Genomic DNA, 26,373 nt, shown 5'->3' with positions numbered 1-26,373 from the left:
GGTTAAAACGTTAGAACCAACTTTTTTATAGCACTGCGCTAAATAGGATCCTCTAACGTGTAATTTAGGTACACTATACAGTTTCAAACTGTTCGGTACATAAATCAAAGTATCTAGGTCAATATAATTTACACAAATAGATTGGGTCAGTTAATGTATTCAATTATATCTGCAATCAAATAATTGTGTTAAGCTAACAGTTCGAGATGTCGGTCAACAGATTAGGATAGTTTATTTGAGGAGATAATCTAGTAAGTCAATAGTGGAAGCTGTACTAAGAATATTCTTTAACAAACAACATTTTTATCGCTTTCAGCTAGGTAAAACCAATTTTTAAAAGATGAAAAAGGATTCCGAAAGGTACTTTAATGATTGTGAGAAAATCTCTTTGGATTCATAAAAGCTTAAAATAAAGGCCTGAATACGGTCACTGCCATCATCAAAAATACAAAATACCTAAGATTGCACTCATTACCTACGCTAGTCAACTGAAAATATCAGATACCGTAAAGTAATTCGACGTATATATTTCCACAATTTAATAGTTATTTGTTATACAAGAGTGCAAAGTTACTTTTTAACCGCGGTCTCAATTTTGATGACCGAGCAAGCGAAGGATTCTAAAATTGAAACACGAGCTTAGCGAGGGTTTCAATAATTAGAATCCTGAGCGATAGCGAGGGAATCAAAAGAGCACAAGGTGAAAAATCTTTGCACTCGAGTGCAACACGTAACTTTTCATTCCACCTCATCGAGGAAATGCAAAAAAAACAAAATGGCGCGCACATATGAGTATCAAATTAAATAGAAGTACGTATTAAAGTTCATTTATTTGAAAACACATTTTTAAAATGAAACGAGGTTAAAAATCTATGTAAAAACAATAATAAAAATTGCTTAATTAATTGAATAATTATTTTAAGCAGTATCTGAGGGCACGGCAGTGCCCCAGCCAAGACTCGAGCAAAGCGGGCACGGCCGTACTATCTTTTCTCGAAGCGTTTCGCGGCTATTTCAGCCCCCTGTATCTTCCATGTGAACAAAGCTAGGAGTTTAGGTTTTCGATGACCAAGAGTAAGTATTAGAACAAGCTCAGTCCCAAAATTACAAGAAATTTGAATAAATAGTTTACGAGTTATGAGCGATCAAAGTTACACCATTTTGTCACTGACTCACTCACTGACCGATCATCAAAAGTCTAAGGTACTTCTAGCAAACTTAGAACCTTCAAATTTGGCACCAAGATAGGTTATTAGCTACATATAAAGGGAAAATTATAAAAACCTTAAAACTTAATAAAAAAATTGGAAACAAATTTATATTTGCGGTTTTTCAAGAACATTGTGTATGAATTTTGACTGCATTGATAACTTTGTTATTTATTTATGTACAAAATGTTACTATGTATTTGTTTTATTGTTACGTAGTGTGGTTGTTATTATGTATTAAATATACATACATATGAATAAAAAAGCTAGGTTAAAATAAAATGAATAATGATAAAATCTTTCATATTAATGCAGTGCGATAAATACTGCATGCTCGCTCGATAGATGGCGTTGTCCTGGTCTAAATCGCGCTACGGTTTTTAGTTAAAAAAAAAACAATTTCATGTGATAGCGCCATCTACCTCTGAAATAAATCTCTTTTATTCTAAAAGATATTCGATTAAAAAATTCGACAATTTCGAAATTGTTTAATTTATTTAAAAAAAATGTTGTGCTAGTTTAGGTCTACATATTTAGTTTATTATATATATAGTTAGTTGCATGTAAGTTAATTTAATTTGTTATATACTTAGAGAAGAAAGAGACCTACAAAAAATAAATTAGATCCCACCAAAAACATGTAAAAAGCCAATCCTCTACGCAATTCCTCCACCGTAAAAGTTTTGAGATCGCATAGAAGCCAAGTCCTGTTCAACTTTATTTGTAATAATAAATCAATATTTTGTGACTATATCAATAGTTTTGTTCACATTACAATAATATTGTCTTGGCCATGAGCACAAGTTAATAGTCGCTCCCTGAAATAATGTGTAAATACCATTGAATTGATACATTCTATATGGACATGATTTTACGATTGGACTGATTGGAATTTGAGATCACCATGGACCAAACATGCGCCATAGTAAATGTGCAGTTCATGATTTTGGATGATACTGACTGTCAGTCATTTAGTAACAATTGAAAAAACTAAAAGTATTTAATTCTGTGATATTAAACTTCATGATTGACTTTCACCTCTCCAAGATATGCTGTATTATATTTGTAGTTTATTGTGCTCATGGGCAAGTCAATATTATTGTAAAGTGAACGAAACTATTGATATAGTCACAAAATATTGATTTATTATTACAAATAAAGTGGAACAGGCTTCTATGCGATCTCAAAACTTTTTACGGTGGAGGAATTGCGTAGAGGATTGGCTTTTTTTACATTTAATGTTTTTGGTGGGATTCTATTTATTTAATATGTTTTTGTTTGAAAAGTCTTATCAAGATTGTCACAAATGGAGTATTGCACACGATGTTCTAAATTCAAATCACTTTGCCGCTCTAGAGGATAAAAACGGCTTTTGCGCTCAGATACCAAAGGGTAAAACTACTCTTTCCGAGATGGTGGGATGAAAAGTAACTTGCCATTCAACGTGGCAATGCAGCCAGTCTTCTGGGCACGTTTCCGGAGGACAGTAATGCGGAGGAATACTTCGACGCCTGATCGATGCTCTTTTATATTATGTTTTATGTTTATATATATTTTGTATATAGTATTTTATTTTTAGTTTTGTATAAAGATAAGTAGTTTAAGTTTGTATATATGTATAGTGTGTACATTGTAGAAATAGATAATACATTTCAAAAACGAAAAAAAAAAAAACTTTTAGTTATTTACCTATTTTTATTTAATTCACCAACCCTTTTAAATGAAGTCACAAGCAATCTCAGTACAACGCAATCACGGGCTGTTAACAGCACAAAAAAACCTCTGAAGTTGACGTGAAAAGTTTTAAAAACGCTGCGAACGAGCGTAATATCGTTTTCCAGTTCCACGAAAGTCTAGGCGGTGGAGAAGCTAGTTACTCTTATTAACAGCCCGAACCACAGAATAAAGATGTACAGTTACGAAAGTACCTACTAAAGTTCGTCAAAATGTCACTCACACACGCATGTGGAGGCGGCGACGCCCACCCCTGCTCGCTGTGCCTGCTGTCAGGACCAACCTAATGGCAAGAAATCCCCTCACTAGAGCCATACGTGTGGTCAATCATATTCATGAGAGGGTTGATGTATTGTGGTGTAACTTGAGTGAATTCGCTAAAGTTGCATTTTATATGTTAAGTTACTTAGATTAAGAACTAAGTCTGAGAACTATTTTTATAAGGTGTACATTTAGGATTTCGTTTGTAAGGCCATTCTGTCGCATTGGATTATAGATCTGTTATGATAGCTTTTTAGGTAAGATTTACAAATAAATAAATAAATGTGCATCGATGAGCTTTTACCGGTGCTACAGGTGCTGTCAGCACCGAGTGTCGTGTCGTATCACATGCGTGTGTGAGTGATATTGTTACGAACGTTAGGACGTAGCTTCACAACTGTTTATAGGAGAATATATTTAACTGTGGCAGGAGTCTGTAGGTCCATGATGGCTAACTTTGTAGGGACAGTAGTTTATTGTTGAGAGTTTGGTAGTACAAAATAGTAGGAAAATGGCTGACTTAAATCTCAGTCTCAGTCAGAGGGAATTAAGAAGTTCTCGGAATGGACAATAAGACATTTCTATAGGTTTCACCCGAATCCCTAAGTATTTAACGCACCGGGATCAAAAGTAGCCTTTAGCCAGTTTCCATAAACGGCCTATCTCACACTGAATAATTTTTCAGAATCAGTAGTTTCTGATGTTCAGTAAACACACAAACTCTTTAGTTTAGATGACATGAGATTAGTATAAATATACGCTTTTGTTAGAAAGTTTTTGATAATAGTTTATAGGCTAGAGGTTGAATTGGGTACAGCTGAACCTTAGTTTGGACAGTAGGTACCTATACCAGAATTACTGCAACGTTTACTTGGCAAATAATACAGTAATTCTGCAAACATTTACTTGGTAAATATTAATCACTCTTAAATAACGACGAGTAGGTATATCAATTAACATATGAGTTGATTTTCAGCGAAATTACATGATAAGAGTTTCGTATTACAAACACACTTTTACAATACACAGTAATGCCGAAAAATTTACCCAGCCAAGTAGTGCAAAATCTACTCACGTGAAAACAAAAGCTTACTAAAATTCCGACTCGCCGTATAATCTTCGTGCAGAATGAATGACCTCATTAATAATAAACTTACTTATCACTTTAAAAATTAATGAGTTGAAACCAGGGGGTGTGAAATGAGGTTACACCATCTCGATTCGGACGTCCCCACCGCTTGTCGCAAGGGGATTATTAAAACTTTCCATCTTTCATAATAAAGTTTTATATTGAAAGAGCTGAGACGGATTTTTTACAGCGAGTCATCTTTAATTGCATCTAGTTATGCAATTTTATAAGCGGAGCGCAATTTTTAAAATTGGAACTTGGAAGTTAGATCGGTTTATTAAATTATTACAATCCTCGTCGTTGGCTTCGATCTTCTTTTTTTTTAGTTTGCGGACGATCGTAGCTCTGATTTTAAGTAGTTTTATGGTAAAATGGAACTTTCGTTTATAATCTTTATCATGTTATGAGATGTAATACCTACTTCATCATCTCCCTGGCCTTTTTCCTAACTATGTTGGGGTCGGCTATGTAATACTTACTTATCAATATCATATAAGGGGTAAAAGTAAAAATGTATTGAAGTTTGCTTTTAAAAATCAATAACGCAGGTCCGATACAAAACCTACGGTATATTAATACACATTTTCCATTAATCAGCGTCATAAATTATATCGCATTCACAGAACAGTTGCACCTCAAATATTTACACAAGTGTAAATACGCCATTCTTATTACAAAAATAATTGTTATTATCGTTTATTGGTTCACGGCTGAATTAATTGCAAGCAAGTGTATTATGACGACGGTTATAAAAGGGACTTTCAATGTAAATAATTTCATTTTCATTTCGAAAACAGTTTCAAGTACAATGTTCAGTTTGTTTTCATTTTTGTGCCTAATTGTTTGTGTTTACTCAAATAATATTTTAAAAGAGCCTACAATTTCTTCAGGTACCCAAAATACTTTTGTTTTTGTCGACGGAAGGATTTCTTTGAAACATTCCTTTAAAATATTTTTTCCTTTGAAATACTTATATCTTGGACTTTTAATTTATCATTTAATTTCAGCAAAATATTACAGAATTTATGAGAAATTGTCGTTTGTCCTTTACTCATTTTATTTAAATGTTTGATGAATCAAAATAAGTACCTATGTACCTACATCAAAATTTTCCTTATATTAAACTTTAGGTAAACCACAACAGGATAACTTTTACTGCAATAATTGTCTTCAAAATACTTTTGTCAATAACTGACATGCAAAGGACCACCATGCGGATAGAGATAGTTGTAAAATGCCTACTGTCAATTTAAAACCCTTTATTTCGGACAGTCCATCTTTTAGAGTCGCCGGGTATCCCATTCAAAAAACGGAGTAAGAAAAGATGAGCGCAGACCCGCATTCGCTAGCCGCAAGCGCCTCAGCTATTCATTTTTTTTTTATGATTCAAACTTATACCTACGTATAATTCATATTTTCAGGACCATGTAAAGAAAACGAGCATATGGAAGTGAACAGCACAAGTTGTCAAGTGACTTGTGACAATAGATATCTGCTGAGTTATGAGAGTGTATGTGAATCTTTCACTGGCTGTGCTTGCAATGTTGGTTATGTTAGACTCCATAGGAATGGCAAATGCGTCTTAGAAGATGACTGTCGTAAGTAAAATATACTAATATACAATTCATTATTTCATATTTGAATCATTTTCATTTCGAATTTAATCATCTAAGCTAATATTATTTTTATCATATAACATGGGATAAATAAACATAAAAAATACCATTATAATATTTCCTCGATTAAATTAAATTATTTCAGCACCTAGCCATTGCAACGTATACTCCTTACACAAATTATTTGCAATGTTTGTAGAGGCATTTGCTTGTTATTCTTAAGACTAAGGCATTTCTTAGCAACCACTCTTTAAAAAGAGTAAACTATCCGTATAATATTAATGTATGTTTCATTATCAGCTCCAGAAGAAAATTACTGTGGACCTTACGAGGAAAAAACGGACTGCGAAATAACCTGCCCCCCTCAAGCTTGTGAAAGTATCTACATGACTTATGATTGCAACGAGAATAAACAGAGTAAGGAGTGCCGGACTGGATGTAACTGTATAGAAGGGCATTTGAGGAATGCTATTGGCATGTGCGTTCCAAAGAAATTTTGTCCTACACGTAAGTACCATGCTTGTTATGTACCTAAAACGATAATAATATAATTAGCAGTAGGTGTACCTATTTGTACGTTTGATTAGGCTGGTATGAGTATAATTATTTAACTAAATGTTAGGATATAAGTTAGCACTAGATACCTACTAAGTACTTTTCTGATTATACCTATCACAAAGTATCTGGCTTGTACAAATTATCACAATTACATGAGTAAAAGTAAACCCTAGATAATATAAAGACACCTTATGTAAAATAAATAATTTAAGTACCTACATACCCGTATAAAAAAATATCATCAAAGTTTTTTTCCCGCAGCAAGACGTCATAATTACAAAACAAATTACGTAATACACCTACAAAGTTGCTTAAACATAAAACCCAACAATGAACAAACTATTAAAACAAAAACTATGACGCACATTTGCATTCCAACTTAAGTTTTAGTAATTGCATCGTGCACTTTAATTAAGACAGGGAACTCCACGCTCGTTCCAAGTATTTTACTAATTGGAAATAAATTTAGTGGAACAACAGGCAAACAGGTAGACGTCTAAGAGACGGTTAGGTAGACTAGAACAAGGGTGATGTGTATATTGTACCTACCAGTACTATTGTCACGGTAATTAGGATAATTATTTCCTGTTTTCTTGAGAAATTCTTTACACATCCCCAATTCAATGTATTCTATTACCATCAGAATATTTTGGCATAAAGAGAACTATTGGAGTTTTCAGTATAATAAGACTAGCTTGCGTCAGCGGTTTCACGCGTACCAAGGGAACTACGTTATGTACCGAAATTATAAGTAGTCTGTAGCCTTCCTCGATAAGTATACTTACACTTTAATAATTTTTCAAATTGGTCCCTGAGATTAACACGCTCAAGTAAATTAACCAACTCAGTCATCTGTTTTATTTATTTATCTACAATCACAATTTGTTTCAAAAAGTCTAGCTATGGTTTGCATGTTTGACTTCCTGCAACTTTGACTAACTACTAAATTCAATCACTATTAACCGTGAATCTTATCATCCATTTCAGCGTTTTACGTCATCCGAAGCATCCGTGACTACAATTTGCCGCGACCTCGTTATCAAGAAGTGAAGTTATTTAATCGTGAATGGGCATTAACACCTTTAGTTAATACTGACGCATTAAATGTATCAACAAATCCAGAGAGTCTTCTATCATCATCGAGTTCAAATACAGCTAATTCTAGTCAAGGTAATTCCTTACCTGGTCAACTTAAGTAGGTATAAGATTTTAAAAACTTTTTCCAGAAACTCAGTCGACTTCAATGATATGCCTAACAAATACAATGTTGAAAATTGCATCAAAATTGGTTCAGTCAAAAAGGCAGGACAAACCGAGAACCTTTTTTGTGAACACGGTTCAAATACATACAGTAGAATTAAGATCCCTGTCAAAAAAGCACTTTCTGAAACTCGGTTGGAAATATACCTAAAAATCAGTCCCCGTTCTATATTCCCCTGTTGAACATAGCAATTCTTCACGACCATAAGTCGATCAAAACTTAAAATATTAGTAACGCATCGCTCATTCAAATTTCAAAGTTTGAGCAACTTTACAAATGTTTTAAGCATACACGGACTGGTTCGCAAAGCGCTTTACACAAGAGAACACTGTAGGTACCTGTTTTCACTAAACGAACACTAGTACATTTGAAACTACTTCCGTACCTCGAAGTTGGTCTTACTCTTATTCGACTATATTTATTTTCCCCAAAGTTTCCTGACTACACTTAGAGCTCTTGCACATTGCAAACTTTCAGTCGGCCGATTTCACTATCATAGCTCGATGGGACGGTAAACCGACACGACCGGATGAGACATCAAGCTCCAGACCGACATTTACGTGCTCTCCGATGCACGGTTGTATCAATCACCAACTTCCATGCTCCGGGCTGCGATGTGAAAATTTCTAAAACCCACAAAACGATTTCGGGAATGGAACCCAAGACCTCAGTCATAGCAGTCGTAATTGATGAGGCAGTCAAATAGTGAATGGTATAACGCACATTACAAAGAGCTGATATAAAGCCGGTATCAGACCGACCAACAACTGTGATAGGAATCAAGATTTTCTTTTAAAAAACAATTGCTAACCGGGGTTAACTGTCGGCAGACTTTTTAGTCTTCAGTGTGAGGATACTCTTAAGGTAGAATTCCGTGGATAGCGGCTACGACAGCCGCGCGCGGCTTACGAAAGTCGTCGGCCGCGCGCGACAATAGTCAACCTATGAAAATGTATGGCGCCGCTGCCGAGGCTCGCGACAGTCGCGCGCGGCCGACGAATTTCGTAAGCCGCGCGCGGCATTGTGTTGAAATTAGTAGATTTTGTTCGTCCGTTCCCTCTAGTCGAAGTGCTAATTGATATCCTTGAAGAAGAAGAGTATGACATATTGCTGTGGCTGTATTATGAAAATAGATTACCAATCGACCCTATTTTTAAAATGTAGAAATGATGAAGGATACTACCCAATACTGATTCAAAAGCATTTGTATTGTAATGAACAAAAAAGGAAGTTTTGCCGACTAAATAAAAAACAATTCAATTCTGGTTTTACTAAAATTATATAGATGTTACTAAGCGCTAGACCATGTTGAGATGCATACGACCGCGCGCGGCTTACGAAATTCGTCGGCCGCGCGCGACTGTCGCGGACCTCGGCAACGGTGCCATACATTTTCATAGGTTGACTATTGTCGCGCGCGGCCGACGACTGTCGTAAGCCGCGCGCGGCTGTCGTAGCCGCTATCCACGGAATTCTACCTTTAGCTATTTCATACGTCTAAAATAGATTACACCGACATAAAAAGTTAAGTAGTTTGCAACAGCTTCGGCTTTTACTAGCGTTATTTATATTCGCCTTATTCAGTATGGTGATTTTCTATCAAAATTCTTTTGTTAGACGGCTTTAGTGGCAGAATTTATGAGCTGAAGTGTGTTATTTATTCGCTCAATGTTTACTGGTTGGTACTACATTATCTTTAAAGTGTAAAGGGATGTCGTAACCTTTATTTTATGTCTTAACTACCGTAGCTAGTGGTTTTACCTGCTTTTGAAAGATCAACCCGCACCTGGATAAAACGCGGGGAACAGCTAGTGACTGTATAAAATAAGATACCTATCTAAATGAGTAGGTACAAACAACAAATTGTAATGTTGTTTAAGCTATGACTTGCAATCATCCATTCATCTTTAGTAAATTACTTATTGCAATGATGATGAATCAGTCTTCATTGACTGATCAATGGTAATGAACAATCAAAATTAATTGCTAAAATCCAAAACGAGACAACTGTATTTCTACATCAGACTTTTCAGTTCGAAAATGTTTTAACCAATTCCAAAAAAGGAGCTTCTCAGTTTGGCCTGTGTGTGTATAATGTGTTTGAGCGAGGTTTTCTCACGTTTGGCTGAACCGATTTTAGTGCGGTTTCCAGCATATTATTTTATTATAATCGTCGGCACGAATCTTGAGCGCTGACCTTCACCTGCGCAGAAGTGATTTATTAGTAAAGAACCAATCCCGAGTGACGGCTATGACGCGATGCGCTGCGGGCCAATCACCACTTTACCCCGCCCCCGTGCCTCACTTCATACCACAAAAGGACCCAGTAAATCACTTCTGCGCAGGTGAAGGTCAGCGCTCAAGATTCGTGCCGATGATTATACAAGGGTTTAAGATTTATTGAAATCGTTTTTTTTATTATAAAAGTTTTATCACTTTTTCAGGGTCAAACCCTTGTAAAGGAGTAAACGAGGAATGGCACGACTGTCCATCATGCTTGTTCGAAAGATGTGAAGACGTTGACTGCCCACCAATACCTTGTAAAAAGATTGAAGGGTCCTGTGCTCCAAGATGTATTTGTATCCAGAACTTTTTTAGAAACGGCAGCGATGTCTGCATACCAGTTGATGAGTGTCGTAAGATTTTAATTAATTGAGGGCTGATTTTTCAATCGCTTGATAACATAATATGTTCAACGTTTGAAAGCCTTTGTATAGAACATATATTATGTGAAACTGCTGAAGGTAATTCCTCAGGATAGAAGTTAACTATTGATTGGAAAATCGGCCCTTAAGTGTTTCTTGTTTTTTGGTGAATTTGAAAGAGGTAAATAAAAATTGATTTTCATTTGTTTTCAGCTTACTATGATATCGAATAACTACGGAAGAGACTTTGAAATATCGTCTTCTATTTTCAAATTTAAATTTCCATCAGTCCAGTAATAAATAAACCATACAATTGCATTTTTTCTTTTATTTCCATAAAACAAATGACGATCACATGTCACCTCACAAAAAAGGTTTGTTATATTATAAGCACTCGAACACTTCTAGCTGAGCAAAAAAAACTATAAACAGTAAGAAAACGGGATAAGAGGCTTTTGTAAAGAAATCCGATAGACGCCGAGTGTATTGAGACAAATGGAGGGAATTGACGGGGAAACTGTCCGCCCGGAGATATTGTCAGCGGACTATTCTTTAGGATTTTCATATTTTACTTTATATTCGGATTTTGTAGTATCTTTCAGTAGTGTTTTGGAAACAAAATTGAATGTTATCATATGTCATATTTATTCATGGTGGTATGTAAATTAAAAGTTATATATTTTGTATAAATTTTATATATTCTATAAATGCGACTAAAATGAACATCTGATTTGTTTTCTAAGTTTGTCAAGTCCTTGATAAAAACTTTCCTTGGTGAAAAGGGGGAGAAGACATGTTAAAGGAAAGCTTGTAATTCGATATCTCACAACTTCTATCGTATTAGTCAACAAACCAATAAGGGGTATTCCTCGGAGACGACATTAGGGTAAATACACATCGAATCCATGGGACGTCACTAACGCGAAAACTTTGTTTAACCATAAACACACGAATCAGATGACGTCACCGCTTGTCGCCTCGCCAAACCGTTTCCCTTTAATGTATTACTGCCCTTACCCTACGCAATAAGGAAAAAACGGGGCAAAAACAAAAGATGAGCGAAAATCACGTGTTTTAGTAACATTTTTCCTTTCAACCAAGACAATGACCGAAACAAATGAATCCCGATTTCAATTACCAATTAATTGCATTGTAATTGAACTTGAAATAGTTGAATTGAAGGAAAATGTTGTATAAGTTGTGTAATAGTGTGGATTACTCATTCAAAAGGAAAAAGGTAAGGCCTAGAAGTGAATTAAAATTGTTTGGACATATCATTCTTGTTGTGTCCGACGACTGTTAAAGACGTTTACGATGTCCAAGCTATTTGTGATAGTTTTTGTGGCCACTTACTGGGTTTATTTTATACATAGCGAAGGTAAGTTTCTTTTATGTAATTGTCTCAGATTGTTCATATTTAAAGATACTTTTATGATGGTTTTGTGCAATAACAAGGTGGTACAATCAATATTACTCTACTAACATTATCACTTAACAATTTACTTCTAATGATTTGTATTTACAAGTACACGGGTAATATACTACCTACATAGCAACTATTTCATCCCTACCGAGTTAGGTACAGAGGTTTTTTTTCATCACCTACAAACATTTTTGAGAAATAAGTCACTATTTACTATACAGTATTTTTTTTTCTTAACTTGCCTACTGGCAATAGTTTTCTAAATTATCGGGGTCAAATAGCATCACAGAGATAACATCTTAAATAAATCTAGACTGCTATTATAAAGCTGAAGAATTTGCTCTCGCTAATCTCAAGAACTATGAAAACAAAATATATCTGAGTGCGTGGAATGTGTGTGTGAGTTTTAGCATGGGATGCGGCTGAAACCGCTTGCGTTAGCTGATACCTGATATTAGAAGACATTACTGTCGTACAGAATTATCTACAGCAAGAACATAAACGTATTCGTCTATGCACATCTTAAATGTACGATCTTTTCCCGCTGCATTTTACAAGGAAGATCAACAAACACGTAGGTTTCTGATGCATGCTTCCTACAACAAATATTTGAGACGCATACTTATATCTGAATGCGACCAAGAAATCTAAAAGAACATTCCAGAAATTCGTGGTAGCAAAGGGCGAGTGAAATAATAATGTAGGCATTAAACGTTTCAAAAGTAAACAGCCATTATCTCTAATGGATTTATGAACGATCTACGAAATTATTTTGCAGTTTCTTGTCAGATTACGGATATTATTTTCTCATTATTTATACGTAAACCACGTACTGTAAACTGTTAGATCATACTTTATCTTTCAGTTAGCGATTAGTCACTTGGTTGCTTAGATAATTCAACTTACTGGAGACGCTATTGCCGTGGCGTACTTGTACATATGTAGGTACATAAGTATCTCCATTTTATGCTTCTGTTAAGTAATTTTTTTCGTGAGCGTGCATAACAATGTGATCAAAAATGGGTGAGCATAGTAAATAATCACACACCGCGCGGTAATTGGCAGAATTTTCACGTAGACTTGTATGTGCATGGTGGTTCCAGTCGGTTAAATGATCTAAGCTAGCATATCACGTTTCAATATTTTCAAATTCCGATCACGTACGTACGAGCGTAAAATCGCGAGCAAACTCACCATGGCGAATTTCATTGACAAAATCATAGCAAGTGCAATAATATTACGTTTCAAACATAAGTTTGTTTATTTGTGTTACGGTAGACTGTGATGGGTCATTTATTATGTGCGTAGAACCCTCAGGACTTGGTTGAAATCAAGAGAAAAACAATCAGCCTGTCAAAAATTAACTCTTTTTCTTTTCTTTCACAAATCCTTTCTCTGCTTAATATTATCTCTCGATGATTGAAAAAAAATTACAAATCGTAGGGTTATTGGGATTAAAGCGTTGAAACACACTCTTCGGCTTCATAATATTTATTAGTACAGACAGACATTTAACTGCTCAACGACAACTTTATATTTAACTAGCTGTTGCCCGCAACTTCGTCTGCGTGGGCAATATAGAATAGTCAAAATACTACTTATCCCGTAGGTGCATTCTTTCACGTGACAGTATAATTAGGATTAGCACTTAGCAGTCGCATAGATTCATTGATCAAGGTTGTGTTGTGGATGTGACCATTTATCTAAACAAAAGAAGTAAAGTTTGTGACGTTGTGAATATCTCTGGATCTAGGTAGTCAGCCAATTTGGAAAATTATAACGTATGGTGCGTAAGTAATTTTCACAGGAAACAGCTATAATCTATGTCTATATGCTTTGAGTCTGACAAAGCTGTCATTTGTACATTTTCTGCAGCTGCTGCGACTAATCAGAAGCCAGAAAGTCTGTCAGTCTTACCATGGATATCGTCTTGTGTAGTTGACTGGATTGAAGGTAGCTAGATAGGTAGTCGCTCCAAGCAAAATATTGGTACTCAAACAGATTCGGTGACTGGAAGCCAACACCAACATAGTTGGGGAATAGCTGGATGGATGATAAAATGAGTCATCATCATCAGCAGGCGCATAGGGTAGGATAGTTTCACTACTGGGGATAAACACTTGTATGAATTGGGGATTTTCTGTGCACTTACTCACTATGGTAAGGCTGACCCCACATTAGGCGTGCGCGATCCTCGGGCGTGTGAGTAGCGCGGGCGTCGCGAGCGCGCTGCGTGATCGTCGCGTTTTGCTGCCCTACGGCATGTGCACGCGAGCACGCGGCGCTCGAGTTGCGTTCTTACCCCTTCGCCCTCTATCCCCGCCACCCGCTAAACGCCTTAGCAGTTAAACGTCAAGGAGAGCGGCACGTGCGCGCCGCGAGCGCGCTATAGGTAAATGCCGCAGGGCAGCAAAACGCGACGCACGCGCGGCGCCCGCGCTACTCACACGCCCGAGTTCGTACTTGAAACCTGCAGTTTTGCCAAGATTTTCAAAATGTACGCTTGCAATTTGTCATTTCTTGGTGGAGCCAGCAAATCGAAAGAAACATAAGTGTTGTATACTGTGCGTCACTACCGCACACACCGGGAAAATTTCGCTCTTGCGGAAGACGTTTATATACCATATTTTGTGTCACACAGGACGACAGTATCCACCGAAACACTTTCAAAGATCTGATGAACGAACAAACCAGACCTGACTTGGTCACCTGGGGCCAATCAGAGCTCTATGAAGCGATCATATGCTTTGGCTCCTACTGTTATTGCGGTTTCTGAAAATTTATTCACCTCATTCAACGATGAATGTAATTCTGATGGTACTATTAAGAACACTTGCTTAGCGCAGAAACTGACGTTGGCAGGTCGACTCTTTTCACTTCTCGAATAGGATACCATTGGTTTTTGTGCAATGCACACCTGCAATGCATGCTGGATTAGGATAGGATACAGGTGGATAGGATTTGCAACAGAAAACAATTCTGTCTTTGTGATTGAATGACATCAAACGTAGTTTTATATAAAAGGTGTTTTTTTAGACTTGGCTCGGTACTGAGACTGTTCGTAATCGTGACCAGTGTATTTGCGATCAGAAGTTGAAAGTAAGCATGTCTCTGGTATGCGACGCGCAATGTGTTCGTTTTCAGACGCATAAAGCATTTTACGTGTGTATGGTATTAAATCGAGAAAGCTCCCATTTCTTATCTGCACTTTGTATCTGGGCTTGTTCTTAAAGCTACAGAATCCTACATTACCTACCTACCTCACGCTTAGCAGCGCTTGCGAGAGACAGATCCTCCTTTCTTCTCGGATTAAGTTTACATATTTTGCATCAGAAAAAATAATTAAGGTCTACTTAATACTACTCACTCAAAGTAATTTGTTTTAAGGCCACCACATTAGTGGAAGATCAGCTATGTTTATGAAAAAATCCTGATATAAACTCCATCTGTAACTTTAAATGATAATTAATTGTTATACTAAAGTCATCATTTTTGACATAATGTTCAAAAAATTATTTAGATGGCACCGTAATTTGGCTGAGAACTCAAGGTAATAATTATAATTGGATTTTGATGTGGCACGGCAAACTGACAAACACTATTGAAATGTCTATCGAAAAATTACACTACGTGTTAAAATATGGTGAATTACGGAAAATACACAACTCCATCTGTTGAAATAATAATCCTCTATAAAGAATGTATGGTAATTTATTGTCATTTACCACCTCGCTCCTGTGTAAAATTTTATGTATTTTATTTAACACAGATTACCACAGATGGAGCTACTTTAACCTTGGCTAAACAAAATTTTCATTTTTTTTTCTTCCTAAGTTACTTATGAAGGTGTGATTTTCTGTGCAAAGATTAATAGGCCGATCAACTAATATAAGTACAACATTCAAATGTACAGTTTTGACAAAAAGATTGCGTGTCGTAATATTTTACATCTTGAATTCACAAAATTAATCTTTTGATAGAGTGAATCGATTTCGATGAAACAAAAACTAAGTAATACCCCAAGTTACGTAGAATTTTTGTATATAAGCATTGTCTGCATTGAATTCGTAGATTTTACGTGAATCCCGAACGAACAAACAGACAAACAGACAAAAATGACAAAAATGATGGAAATGGGTTCTGTTAGTTATCCTTTAACATGCTGGCTATTTTTTTTGTCAATTTCTTCAATGTACAAAAATTGCTTTTCTACAGATTTATTATATGTATAGATAAGCTATATTACAAAACCGCATTACAGCTAAGAAGGTGACTTTCCAAGAACGTAGGTACCTACTGAATTTCCTGGTCGCATATGAGTTCTCAAGTAATTTTTGTGTCATAAACTGAACTTTCCTCGTTCATATTCTACGAAGTAATAAAACACTAGTTGCATTGTGCAACTTACAAAGATTTAAAACAGTCATTTGCTTTTGGGAGAAGTTTTCTCATTTGTAGCAAAAAACAATTGAGGATGGTTGAAGTCCTATCTGCATTGGTACAGGTGTTCAAATGAATAGTTGGTGTTGAATGTCCGGAGTAGGTAGGTAGTTGTTAGTTGGGCTACCACTTTATAACGAAAATGTAGTTTATAGGAAAGAACATTTAATTCAAATACAGCTGTGTTAATATGCAATGACTTAAAAAAAATAAGGTTCGTAAGTTGGTTCGAAAATTCTGGAAAAAATAGGTACCTAAGAAGGATATCTAAATAACTGAAACTTTGATTTAAAAAGTGTACCTAACTGTTATATTAACCTTGAAATTCTGTAGGTATAGTAATTTGCAAATTCAAATCCGTATTTATTTGATGATTAGCACTAGGCTTACGCTGGTCCTTTATAATGTAAATAAGTGGCGTACCTTACTCATGGCATAACACACAATATGCATAAAAAATTACTAGACAAACTAACATACACTAACCAATTTTTGACGTAATAATTACAACATTATGTAGGAAGAGATGAGCCATATCTTTGCCAACTTTATTACCCTTTTGATTATTATATGTAGCCGGTTTCTGAGCTACTAGGTATATCGACAGATTATTTATTCAGTTTTATGAGACAATGGATACCTAGATATAAACCACTGGTAAAGGTTAGTAATTGCACAAGGCAAAAATGAATTGTTTTACTTTAAGCATGTAGCACTTGTCAGCATTTTTGCCAGTGTCAGTAAATTATGGCAAGTGCCAAGCAAAATTAATTTTATCATTTGGATATAAAAATTAAAGTTTAAAAACTTAAAAAACACGCTTGTCATGTATTGTCATAAGAACTCAGAGCGTGTCCAATTTCATCCTAATCGAAGACTGGGAAGTGGGTAATATTAAGATTCCAAGATTTTCTTACATACATAGTTACAAGTGAAGCTAATATAAGCGTGTTAAAATAGTCCATCTCCTACTTTTACCCTATAATAAAAAAATTGTCTTACAAAACTTTCAGTGGTAAAACGCGAAGTGTGCAAGGAGAATGAAGTCAACGTGGAGTGCGCACATTGCGGGCCGAAGACTTGTGACGATCTTGGTCACCCGATACCCTGTGGGGGCGCCACTTCGCTATGCCGGCCGCAATGTGTGTGTTTAGACGGTATGGTGCGAGATGTGAACGGCACTTGTATACCGAAGGGGGAATGCCGTAAGTTGAATTGATTATTTAAAACTACATACATGTAGGGTTGGAGCAGCGAAGAAAATGCAGTCGGTTATTAATATCTTTTATTTTTTTATAATTTACACAAGCACAGAGCACACCATCACTCCAACCATTACGCCATCTTGTATTTTTTTCAATTCTCTCTCCCTTTCACACACATGCCCTCTCTCTCTCTCTCTCACGTTCACTCATGCAATCGTTCTATGTGAACGTACAATCCTACATACACTTCTCATAAATACATACATACGTCTCATAAATCCTTCTATCTATTTGTGAAAACCGCATCAAAACACGTTATGAAGTAGTAGTTTATATAGAAGAGACAGATGTGGAGGACTTCAATTATGAAATTTTATTTGTGTTTTTTCTGCCTAAGAGAAAAACCGTTAATTAATAAACCTCTTTGCTACAGATAGAGATGTTTGATACATAATATACAGATTGTGTACATTTATAGACACAAGTACCTATAGCTAGTTTACGTGAGATAAAACATCCATACCTACTTTATACGAACACATACAGAGCTTTTTCAGTTACTGCACATGCACTTAAAAGGACCAAAAACAGAGAATTTAGTCAACAGCAAGAAGGAAAACACAAAACCGCAAGAAAATGAACATCACTTTAATATTTCCTTATGAATGCGTAATATAATCTTATCAGAATTTATGACTAGCATGTACCTAAAGTCAGCTCTAATTTTCCCGGATTATAATTTTTAACACTCACGTTCAATTCTTTGCAATATTGAACAATCTTCAATTCTCTGAAAAATGTCTTTAAAATTAATATAACATTTTTATTTTAGCTGACAATAGCGTAATAATAAAATTATTCCGTTTCCAGTTCTGATACCCAATAATTTTCGTTTATTCGGAAGATAATTAAAATGATTAAGAAGCTAGGAAACTTTTGAACCATTTAATTATGGAAGATACGAAACTTCTTAATCATTTAATTACAATCAAAATTATGTAAATTAGCCCTCATCGCAACTTCACAAAGTCATACATGAGTACATAGTACTAATCACACAAATTCAAGACAATAGTAAGAGCAACACACTGCAAACTAAACAATCGGCCGACATTTGTTCCGATGTTGTTGATTTTTTAAGATTATTTTTCCGACCCAAATATCGACCAATAGAATTGCACCATTCGACGTCACGTGGTACAACCTACATGGTATTATACTGATAATTTTTTTTGAATATTTTCTCTGGTCGTTGCTACGTCAAACTGACAGGTTGTGGCCGACATTTGGGACGGAAAAATAATCCCCCGAATACCACACGAGCTTCAAAATTATCTGGCATTTCCCTCAAGGTTCCCTGCAAACAAATAAAGTCGTCAAGTTTTTCAGGAAAAATCACTCGCGCTTCGCGCTCGTTATTTTTTAACCTGAAAAACTTGACTCCTTCATTTGTTTGCAACGAACCTATCGGAAAATACCCGATAATTTTGAAGCTCTTGTGGTATTATAAGTGAAAATTATGAAAGTTTTTAGTCGGTCTGATACCAGCCATATACCTCATCATCATCTCCCGAGCCTTTTCCCAACTATGTTGGGGTCGGCTTCCAGTCTAACCGGATTCAGCTGAGTACCAGTGTTTTACAGGGAGCGACTGCCTATCTGACCTCCTCAACCCAGTTACCCGGGCAAACCGATACCCCTTGGTAAGACTTGCTTCAGACTTAATGGTTTCTGACTACCCGTAACGACTGCCAAGGATAGGATGTTCAATGACAACCGGGACCGACAGTTTAACGTGCCATCCAAAACACAGTCATTGGTGTTCAAGATATACTTAGAAAGTAGGTACATACTAACCGGCCAAATACCTGATCGTTGTTATGTGCGCATGCAGTACCATTCATTTCAATACTGATTTATGAGCCGGAACGAACTATCGGCCCACTTAAAGTTTCTCATGTGCGCCTACTCTAAAGGTTTTGAATTAGTACAAATTGAACTGGCAGTAGGTGGAATAAGTTTGTTATTTGAAGTCTCGCTAAACTCGGTAAGAACTTAGAAGTGAGTCAAGTTGGCGGTTTGCGGGTATTACGTAGGAGTCAGTTTTCTCTGTAGGTATAATATATCTGCGTAAGTACTTACGCTGTGGTTAAAACGTGATAAAATAAACTAGTGCAAATATTATGTGTATGTGTGTGTAATGTATGGTGATGTTAATGTAGTGAAGTCATGATTTAACCGCTTTGACAAATAAGGATATGCGCAAATATTGGTTAGATTACTTCCATAAAAAATATGATTAATATTTTCAATATCCACTATTAATCAGTGATGAATAATGTTGTCGCCGTTGTCGGTCACAGTATTAAAAAACGTCATTAGTGAGACTTCTTTAAAGGTAAAAAAACAGGATTGAAATATAATTACATCGTTCTAGTAATTGTCTGTCATAAACAAATATTCACCATATACAACATTCATATCTGTAATTAATAAAACACTGTATGCAAATGAAATAATTATGCTTTAATTTGGTTATTCATTAAACACAAATCAAAATTATAAATTTGTAATTTCACCATTCCTAGACAGTCATTCATATAATGTACCATCCAATGACAGGACATTGTCTGTCGTACTTTCATGCCAAAACTACTGAAACTGAATTTAAGGAAGCCTAAAAAATGGGCCAATTTCTATCTGGCCCATGACAAACATCTCGTAACATCATCTACATTATTTCATTTTACAAACTACATAGTTGTAACCTTTAAAAAAGTACACACGCAGTAAAATTGAGAACCTCTTTCTTCTTGGTCAGTCTGTTAAAAGCCCCTTTTACCTTAAGACATACTAACTCCATTCTTCTAACTCCACAGCTAGCTGCAACGGTGACTTCAACGCCACGTCGGGTTGTGGCAACCACTGCGGGAACTCCTGCTCAGATTACAAGGAGGTGAACAAAACCTGCTATAGTGGGTGCCGGTACAACAGCTGCTCTTGCAGAGAAGGTTATGTCTATCATGATGAACTGAGGGTCTGTGTTCTGCCTGGTGATTGTTGTAAGTATTTTTAGTAGTACCTAGTGTAAATTAGTTTTTGCAAGCAACTTTGTTCACGTGGGCTATTAAGATATTGTCCGTTCCTGTTTCATTTCTTTTTGTTTTACACTCTAATATTATTATTCATTTTGGTTAGAGATGGATGAGAACTGAAGTATGTTTGTTTCCATTTTCAATTGCCCGGTGGAAAGGATTTGATCAATTATATATTTGTATTATATATTTGGATAAGGTGATTACAGGCTATTTATATAGGGTGCGTAAATAGCTAATATTGTACATTTTCTTAGTTAATTTATTTCTATTATTAGTATCTCATTTTGCCTTTTTGTTTACTGAGGCTTATTACCACCAAAGAATCTAGGCCTTTTCCATATTTAGTGGAATTAGGAATTCTAATTACACGTTAATTAGTACCTACATTTCCATCGCTTCTATTTACGAACATAATTTGTCTGGGAGCACTAATTCTGAAATAATGACAGTCTATTTCTTGTTAGCGCTATAATTATTATTTATATCATTGCCTGTAGATATTTTGAAAAAAAACCTCGGAGTAAACAATTTAATACTTTCCTATAGAAATAGAAAATTCTTTAGAATTAGATTGTGCCTTTGATATTTTTCCTCTCAAAATAATGTGCAATTTTCATTGTCTAGGAAATAGATATTTATTACAATGCAAAAGTAAAAAAATAATGACCTTACTACTAAGTATTGTTGAAACAACAATTACGGCTAAGTGTGAACTTGGCACTGTAGTTGGGATTTCAACAAATCGTGTCGTTTTCCTCATCAAGAGATTTATAAGGAAGCTTGACCCAGTTTAGTTCTGTACCTTCGAGTTTATTTTGTTTTATTGTGTTGGTCCTAACTAGAAATGGTATTATTGTAAGCCTGTATTGTCCTACTGAAGGAAAAGCTAAACTTTTCTTTACATACTTTTTTGATGCTACAATTCTTTCTTTTTATTAAAAAAGTTTGACCAATATTCAATGAGTTATACAACCTTAAAGAGTTGTAACCTTTTTTCAAAATTCAATTAAGGTAAAAAAGTGTGATAAATAAAATATGACAAATTCTCATTGTGATAGACCTTTTCGGTACAGAACCTTTTAAACTTAATCGAGGACTTTTCTCATAACGGGACCTTTTATTTAATTTACAGGAAAATTTTTGTTGCGAACTCCGAAAGTGGAATTCAAGTAACTTGGGAATTTGAAGAGAAAAATTTCGAAAAAGCAAGTTTTCCCTCGCAGATAATTTTGAGGGATATTGTAATGAAGACTGACCACCTAACTAGTAATCTGTGACCTAACTAAGCATTGTAGAATATAATTTTAAGTGAAAATAATTTAGATGAAACTTTGAGTGAAATAAATCTTTTTTTTTTTTCATTGATTTATTATTTTTCTTTGGGTTATGCAATCCTTAAAAGAAGTATCTACAACGGTGAATAGGTACATTATACATTGTAGAAATTACCTCTTATGAACTTATATCTGTTTTCTTCCCTATAAAATTACCTTACAAAATGAGAACATGAAAACAAAAGAATGTGCATCCCCACTGGCCTGTAATGTTTTTTATTATACACATCAATTAAATTAACATATAATTACGACGTAATATTCTGAACGAGAAAAACTTTAATAATACTACGACAAAAGTCAAAAAATATACTTTAATAATATCATGGAAAAATCTACGACAAAAGATAAGCAAAGGCAAACAAGTTATTATGACTACCTAATGACATACTTAGGTACCCCACTATGTATGAATACATACTTATATCAGGTAATTGCTAAGGAAATCTAGTCTTTATTAATATCCTTGTATGTGGAAGCTCGCTTTCTGTATTATTTGCTTATAATAAGAATATTCTTTTGTAGTTACATAGAGAATTCTGTAATGAGTTTTATATTTGCGACCACTTGTATAAAATGTATTTGTTATCGGATTTAATTACAAAACTAAATAGGAATATACACTGCGTATTCTTACCGAGGGGTATTAGGTTACCTTGGTAACTGGGTTGAGGAGCTCAGTTAGGCAGTCGCTTCTTGTAAAACACTGGTACTCAGCTGCTTTCGGCTGGACTGGAAGCCGACCCTAATATAGATGGGACAAGGCTAGCTAGATGATTTATTTATTTACATACATTTACTATTTATATTTTATATGGCAATACCATAATATAATCTTCTTCAGGTCTGTTTGCTTTGATACAATGGCTTATTTTAGTACATGCGGGCTTGTTATTTGGCGTTCATATAAGCAGATATAATAAGCATGTTTTCAATGGTATGATATGGCTATTTTGGTTTACCTTATTATACTGTAGGACTTTTCATACCTAGTTGGAAAATAAATCTCTCATAGGTATTAGATATTTTATGAGCGTGAACCTGCCTTTTATTAGCAAATAGACATTAATATAAAATGACATGATAGTTATATCATTAACAAAAGTAATTACATTTCTTTTGTTCTTTGCTGTCCAATAAATTAATATTGAGAAGGTACTCGTATCTTATTTGGAAAATATATTTATTAAGATCTTCTTGTAATGAGAAAATAAATTAAATCCGTCTTGTACCTACGTGAAATGATTGGACACAAATAGGATTTAATTAAATATAATTATTTCATATCACTGGCTTTTATTGTGTCTAATAAGCACAAATAATTCTGTCGAGGCAGTGTAACGTAATAAGACGAAAAATAACATTATAAAAATTATATTTCTATTAAGGCAAAAAGTAAGTATGTACTTTGAAACTAATGGCTAGCCATAATGTAATATCGACTTATATCTAAGTCATTTATTTTTCAACTTACTGGGCATATGGTGCAAAGGAATGATAATCATGTTGTGAGGAATATGATGAGCACAAACAGGGACAAAGACACGATGGATGGATTATAAGTAAGACAGTTTTGCTGCTTGCACGCAGTCAGACACAGGACAAAACATACTATCCCGTATATGAATAAAAATTGTAGAAAGAGGATGATGATGAATGAAAAATAAACATAGACTAACAAAATATTTGCTATAACAGCCAATGGGAAACTAAATGACAGCCAGAATATCAAATTAAGACCTCAAGCCAACTCAAGCTATCGACGCCCAATAAATCACAAATGGTACCCACACAAACAAAACGCTCCCACAGACATAATCAAACAAAGAAATAAAAGAAAAATCAACGGCGAACAAACAAGACGAAAACCAATTACAGTTGGCCGAATAACATTTATCGTAACCAATTATTTAGTTAGAGTTTCAGAGCGTCTAATAAGACTGATTAATCGAACGTTACTTCGGTGACGGTTGGCATCGTATGAGTACAGACAAAGTGGACTCAAATGAGGCCTTCTTTTTATGAGATTTTCATTGTTTGGTATTAGTATCGTTTTATAAGATGGTCGATTTCTGAATACAGCGCATTTTTTCGAAGTAAATGCGTGAACAAGAATTTGGTTCTAAAATAAGTGATTTATTTTTCTTAATTTTTTATGTTTCATTAGAGTTTTGCATGAACTAATAAGACTGATTAATCGAACGTTACTTCGGTGACGTTTGGCATCGTATGAGTACAGACAAAGTGGACTCAAATGAGGCTTTCTTTTTGTGAGATTTTCATTAGTTAGTATGTTCGCCGGTTTCTGATGCTGAGTATTTGCTCAGCTTTCGTCAAGTGAAATTAAGTCTTTTGGAATATTTTGAACATTAATTTGCAGCCTAAATAAATATTTTTCTTTATTTTTTATGTTTCATTAGAGTTTTGCATGAACTAATAAGACTGATTAATCGAACGTTACTTCGGTGACGGTTGGCTTCGTATGAGTACAGACAAAGTGGACTCAAATGAGGCTTTTTTTTATGAGATTTTCATTGGTTGGTAAGATGGCCGGTTTCTTTTGTTAGCAAAACTGAAATGAGTAAACATTAATTTGGCTTTAAAAGAAATGATTTCTTTTTCTTTATTTTTTATGTTTCATTAGAGTTTTGCATGAACTAATAAGACTGACTAATCGAACGTTACTTTGTTGAAGTTTGGCGTCGTATGAGTACAGATAGTGGACTCAATTGAGGCCTTCTTTTTATGAGATTTTTCATTGGCTTATCAAACGATACCAGGTACCCCTGGTACCCCTGGTATATGATGAGATGGTCGGTTACTGAACGCTGAGTATTTGTTCTGCGTTCGTCAAGTGAAATTAAGTCTTTTGGAAAATTTTTCGTAGCTACTTTTCCACGAAACTGAAATGCGTCAACATTAATTTGAAAGGCGTATGATTTTTTGAGTTGTGAGTTTTTTGTTTTTATTATAGTTTTTACGTTTCAAACGACCGTTTAATGTTTTTTATTGTCCAACAGTATAGATACCAAATTTTAATATTTCTAAAGCTGAAGAGTCTGTCTTCTTGATCAAGTCTCAGAAACATTTATTCCGACTCGAGTGGGTTATCTATAGCCCATTTATTTAGAGAGACTATAAGCTACTGATTAATGCTCAATCCTTCTCCGTGTGAGAGGAGGCCTGTGCCCAGCAGTGGGACGATAAAAAGGCTGTAACAGTATACAGTATAAGCTACTGTCGATGTGGGAAGTATTTTCTACAGGATACAAGGGTAAACCCCTTGCAGAACTTAGTTAAAGATAAACACGCTATCCATGTCTGTACAAAGATATAATAGCAAAAAGTTTACGTGAATCTTTTCGCCGCGGATTGATTTATGACGCCCACAAAAACTTCCCTTCACAATGCAGAGATTGTTCGCTTATAAACGAGACGTAGACATTCTGCAATTTTTCTTTTTCTTCTATTTTGATACCTGGTGACGTAAGTAAATGTAGTTTTTTGCTTAGATAGTAATGAAAGTTATTTTTTCTTGACTGACACTATCATAAAAAATCTGTTTAGTTATACCTAATTATTAACTGGTTTAGCCACAGGAGTAATTTTACGTTTTCATAATTTACAACATCATGTGTAAAGCAGAGATAAACTTAGGAGTATCGAATGTTTCGACCAGTTGAGAGCTGTCAGTTTTCAAGGGAGAACTGACTTTTTGTATATGGTGTTCTAATTCTCGCACATTTTGATTCTATTTACTTTGTTTGCAAAATTCATTTTTTTATTTTTATTTACATAATTATTTTTTTTCTTTGTGCTAATCGACATATTTAATTTAATGTGATTAGGTGCTCTGTATAGGTAAGTACTGTATAGGTAAGGTTAGGCTGCGAAAATACAGATACATTTATCTTATGTTTTACCTTTAGCTTCCAGTTATCTAAAGTTTTAATATTAAACCGACCAACCAGCGGCGAATCTCATCAATTCCATAGAATAAAAAAACGTATTTGAAATTCTTGATTAATGGTGGAGCGCGCAACTTTAAAATCGAGGCAAATCCATTAAAGTCTATAAAATATTTAACGGCTGCTAGCAGATAAACTAACTTCGGTGTAATACACGAGAATATTCGAAAATCTCTACACACTATAAACTAAACAGTACCGAACACTGAATTATTGAAGACTGATTCAGTACTTATAAATAATTTGCATGGAAAAACTGTTTTATAATCTACCTGATTACCTGAGTACGTTATACTTATTTTATTCTTCTCAATTTGTGTCTACTGTTATTTTCAGCTCTATACTTTATGAAGCGGTACCAAATTAAATTAACCTATTTAATCGCCTGCCAAACATTTCTAAGTACATCAACTAAATAAATGACTGCACACTTAAGTACGAACTTAAATATAGCTTAGATTACTTGAAAATTTGATTCAAACTGACAACAAGA

The 26,373-nt window shown here is 34.9% G+C and overlaps 2 protein-coding genes across 2 annotated transcripts; both read left to right on the top strand.

The window, feature by feature from the left end:
* The first annotated feature begins 5,083 nt into the window (after positions 1-5,083).
* On the top strand, positions 5,084-10,744 carry LOC110381896 (uncharacterized). Its single transcript, XM_021342326.3, has 6 exons — positions 5,084-5,222; positions 5,754-5,930; positions 6,249-6,455; positions 7,494-7,676; positions 10,212-10,403; positions 10,626-10,744. Exons 1-6 carry the CDS (start codon positions 5,141-5,143, stop codon positions 10,643-10,645), a joined length of 861 nt encoding a protein of 286 aa, XP_021198001.3. The 5' UTR covers positions 5,084-5,140; the 3' UTR covers positions 10,646-10,744.
* Positions 10,745-11,375: 631 nt separating this feature from the next.
* On the top strand, positions 11,376-21,876 carry LOC110381897 (venom peptide BmKAPI). Its single transcript, XM_021342327.3, has 4 exons — positions 11,376-11,790; positions 17,289-17,480; positions 20,360-20,542; positions 21,711-21,876. Coding segments are annotated over exons 1-4 (441 nt in total). The 5' UTR covers positions 11,376-11,726; the 3' UTR covers positions 21,713-21,876.
* Positions 21,877-26,373: the final 4,497 nt, after the last annotated feature.

This window comes from Helicoverpa armigera, chromosome 14, assembly GCF_030705265.1.
Source record: "Helicoverpa armigera isolate CAAS_96S chromosome 14, ASM3070526v1, whole genome shotgun sequence".
Classification (NCBI taxonomy): Eukaryota; Metazoa; Arthropoda; class Insecta; order Lepidoptera; family Noctuidae; genus Helicoverpa; species Helicoverpa armigera.
The sequence above is the reverse complement of the archived record's forward strand: the minus strand, read 5'-3'. Positions and strand labels throughout refer to the sequence as shown.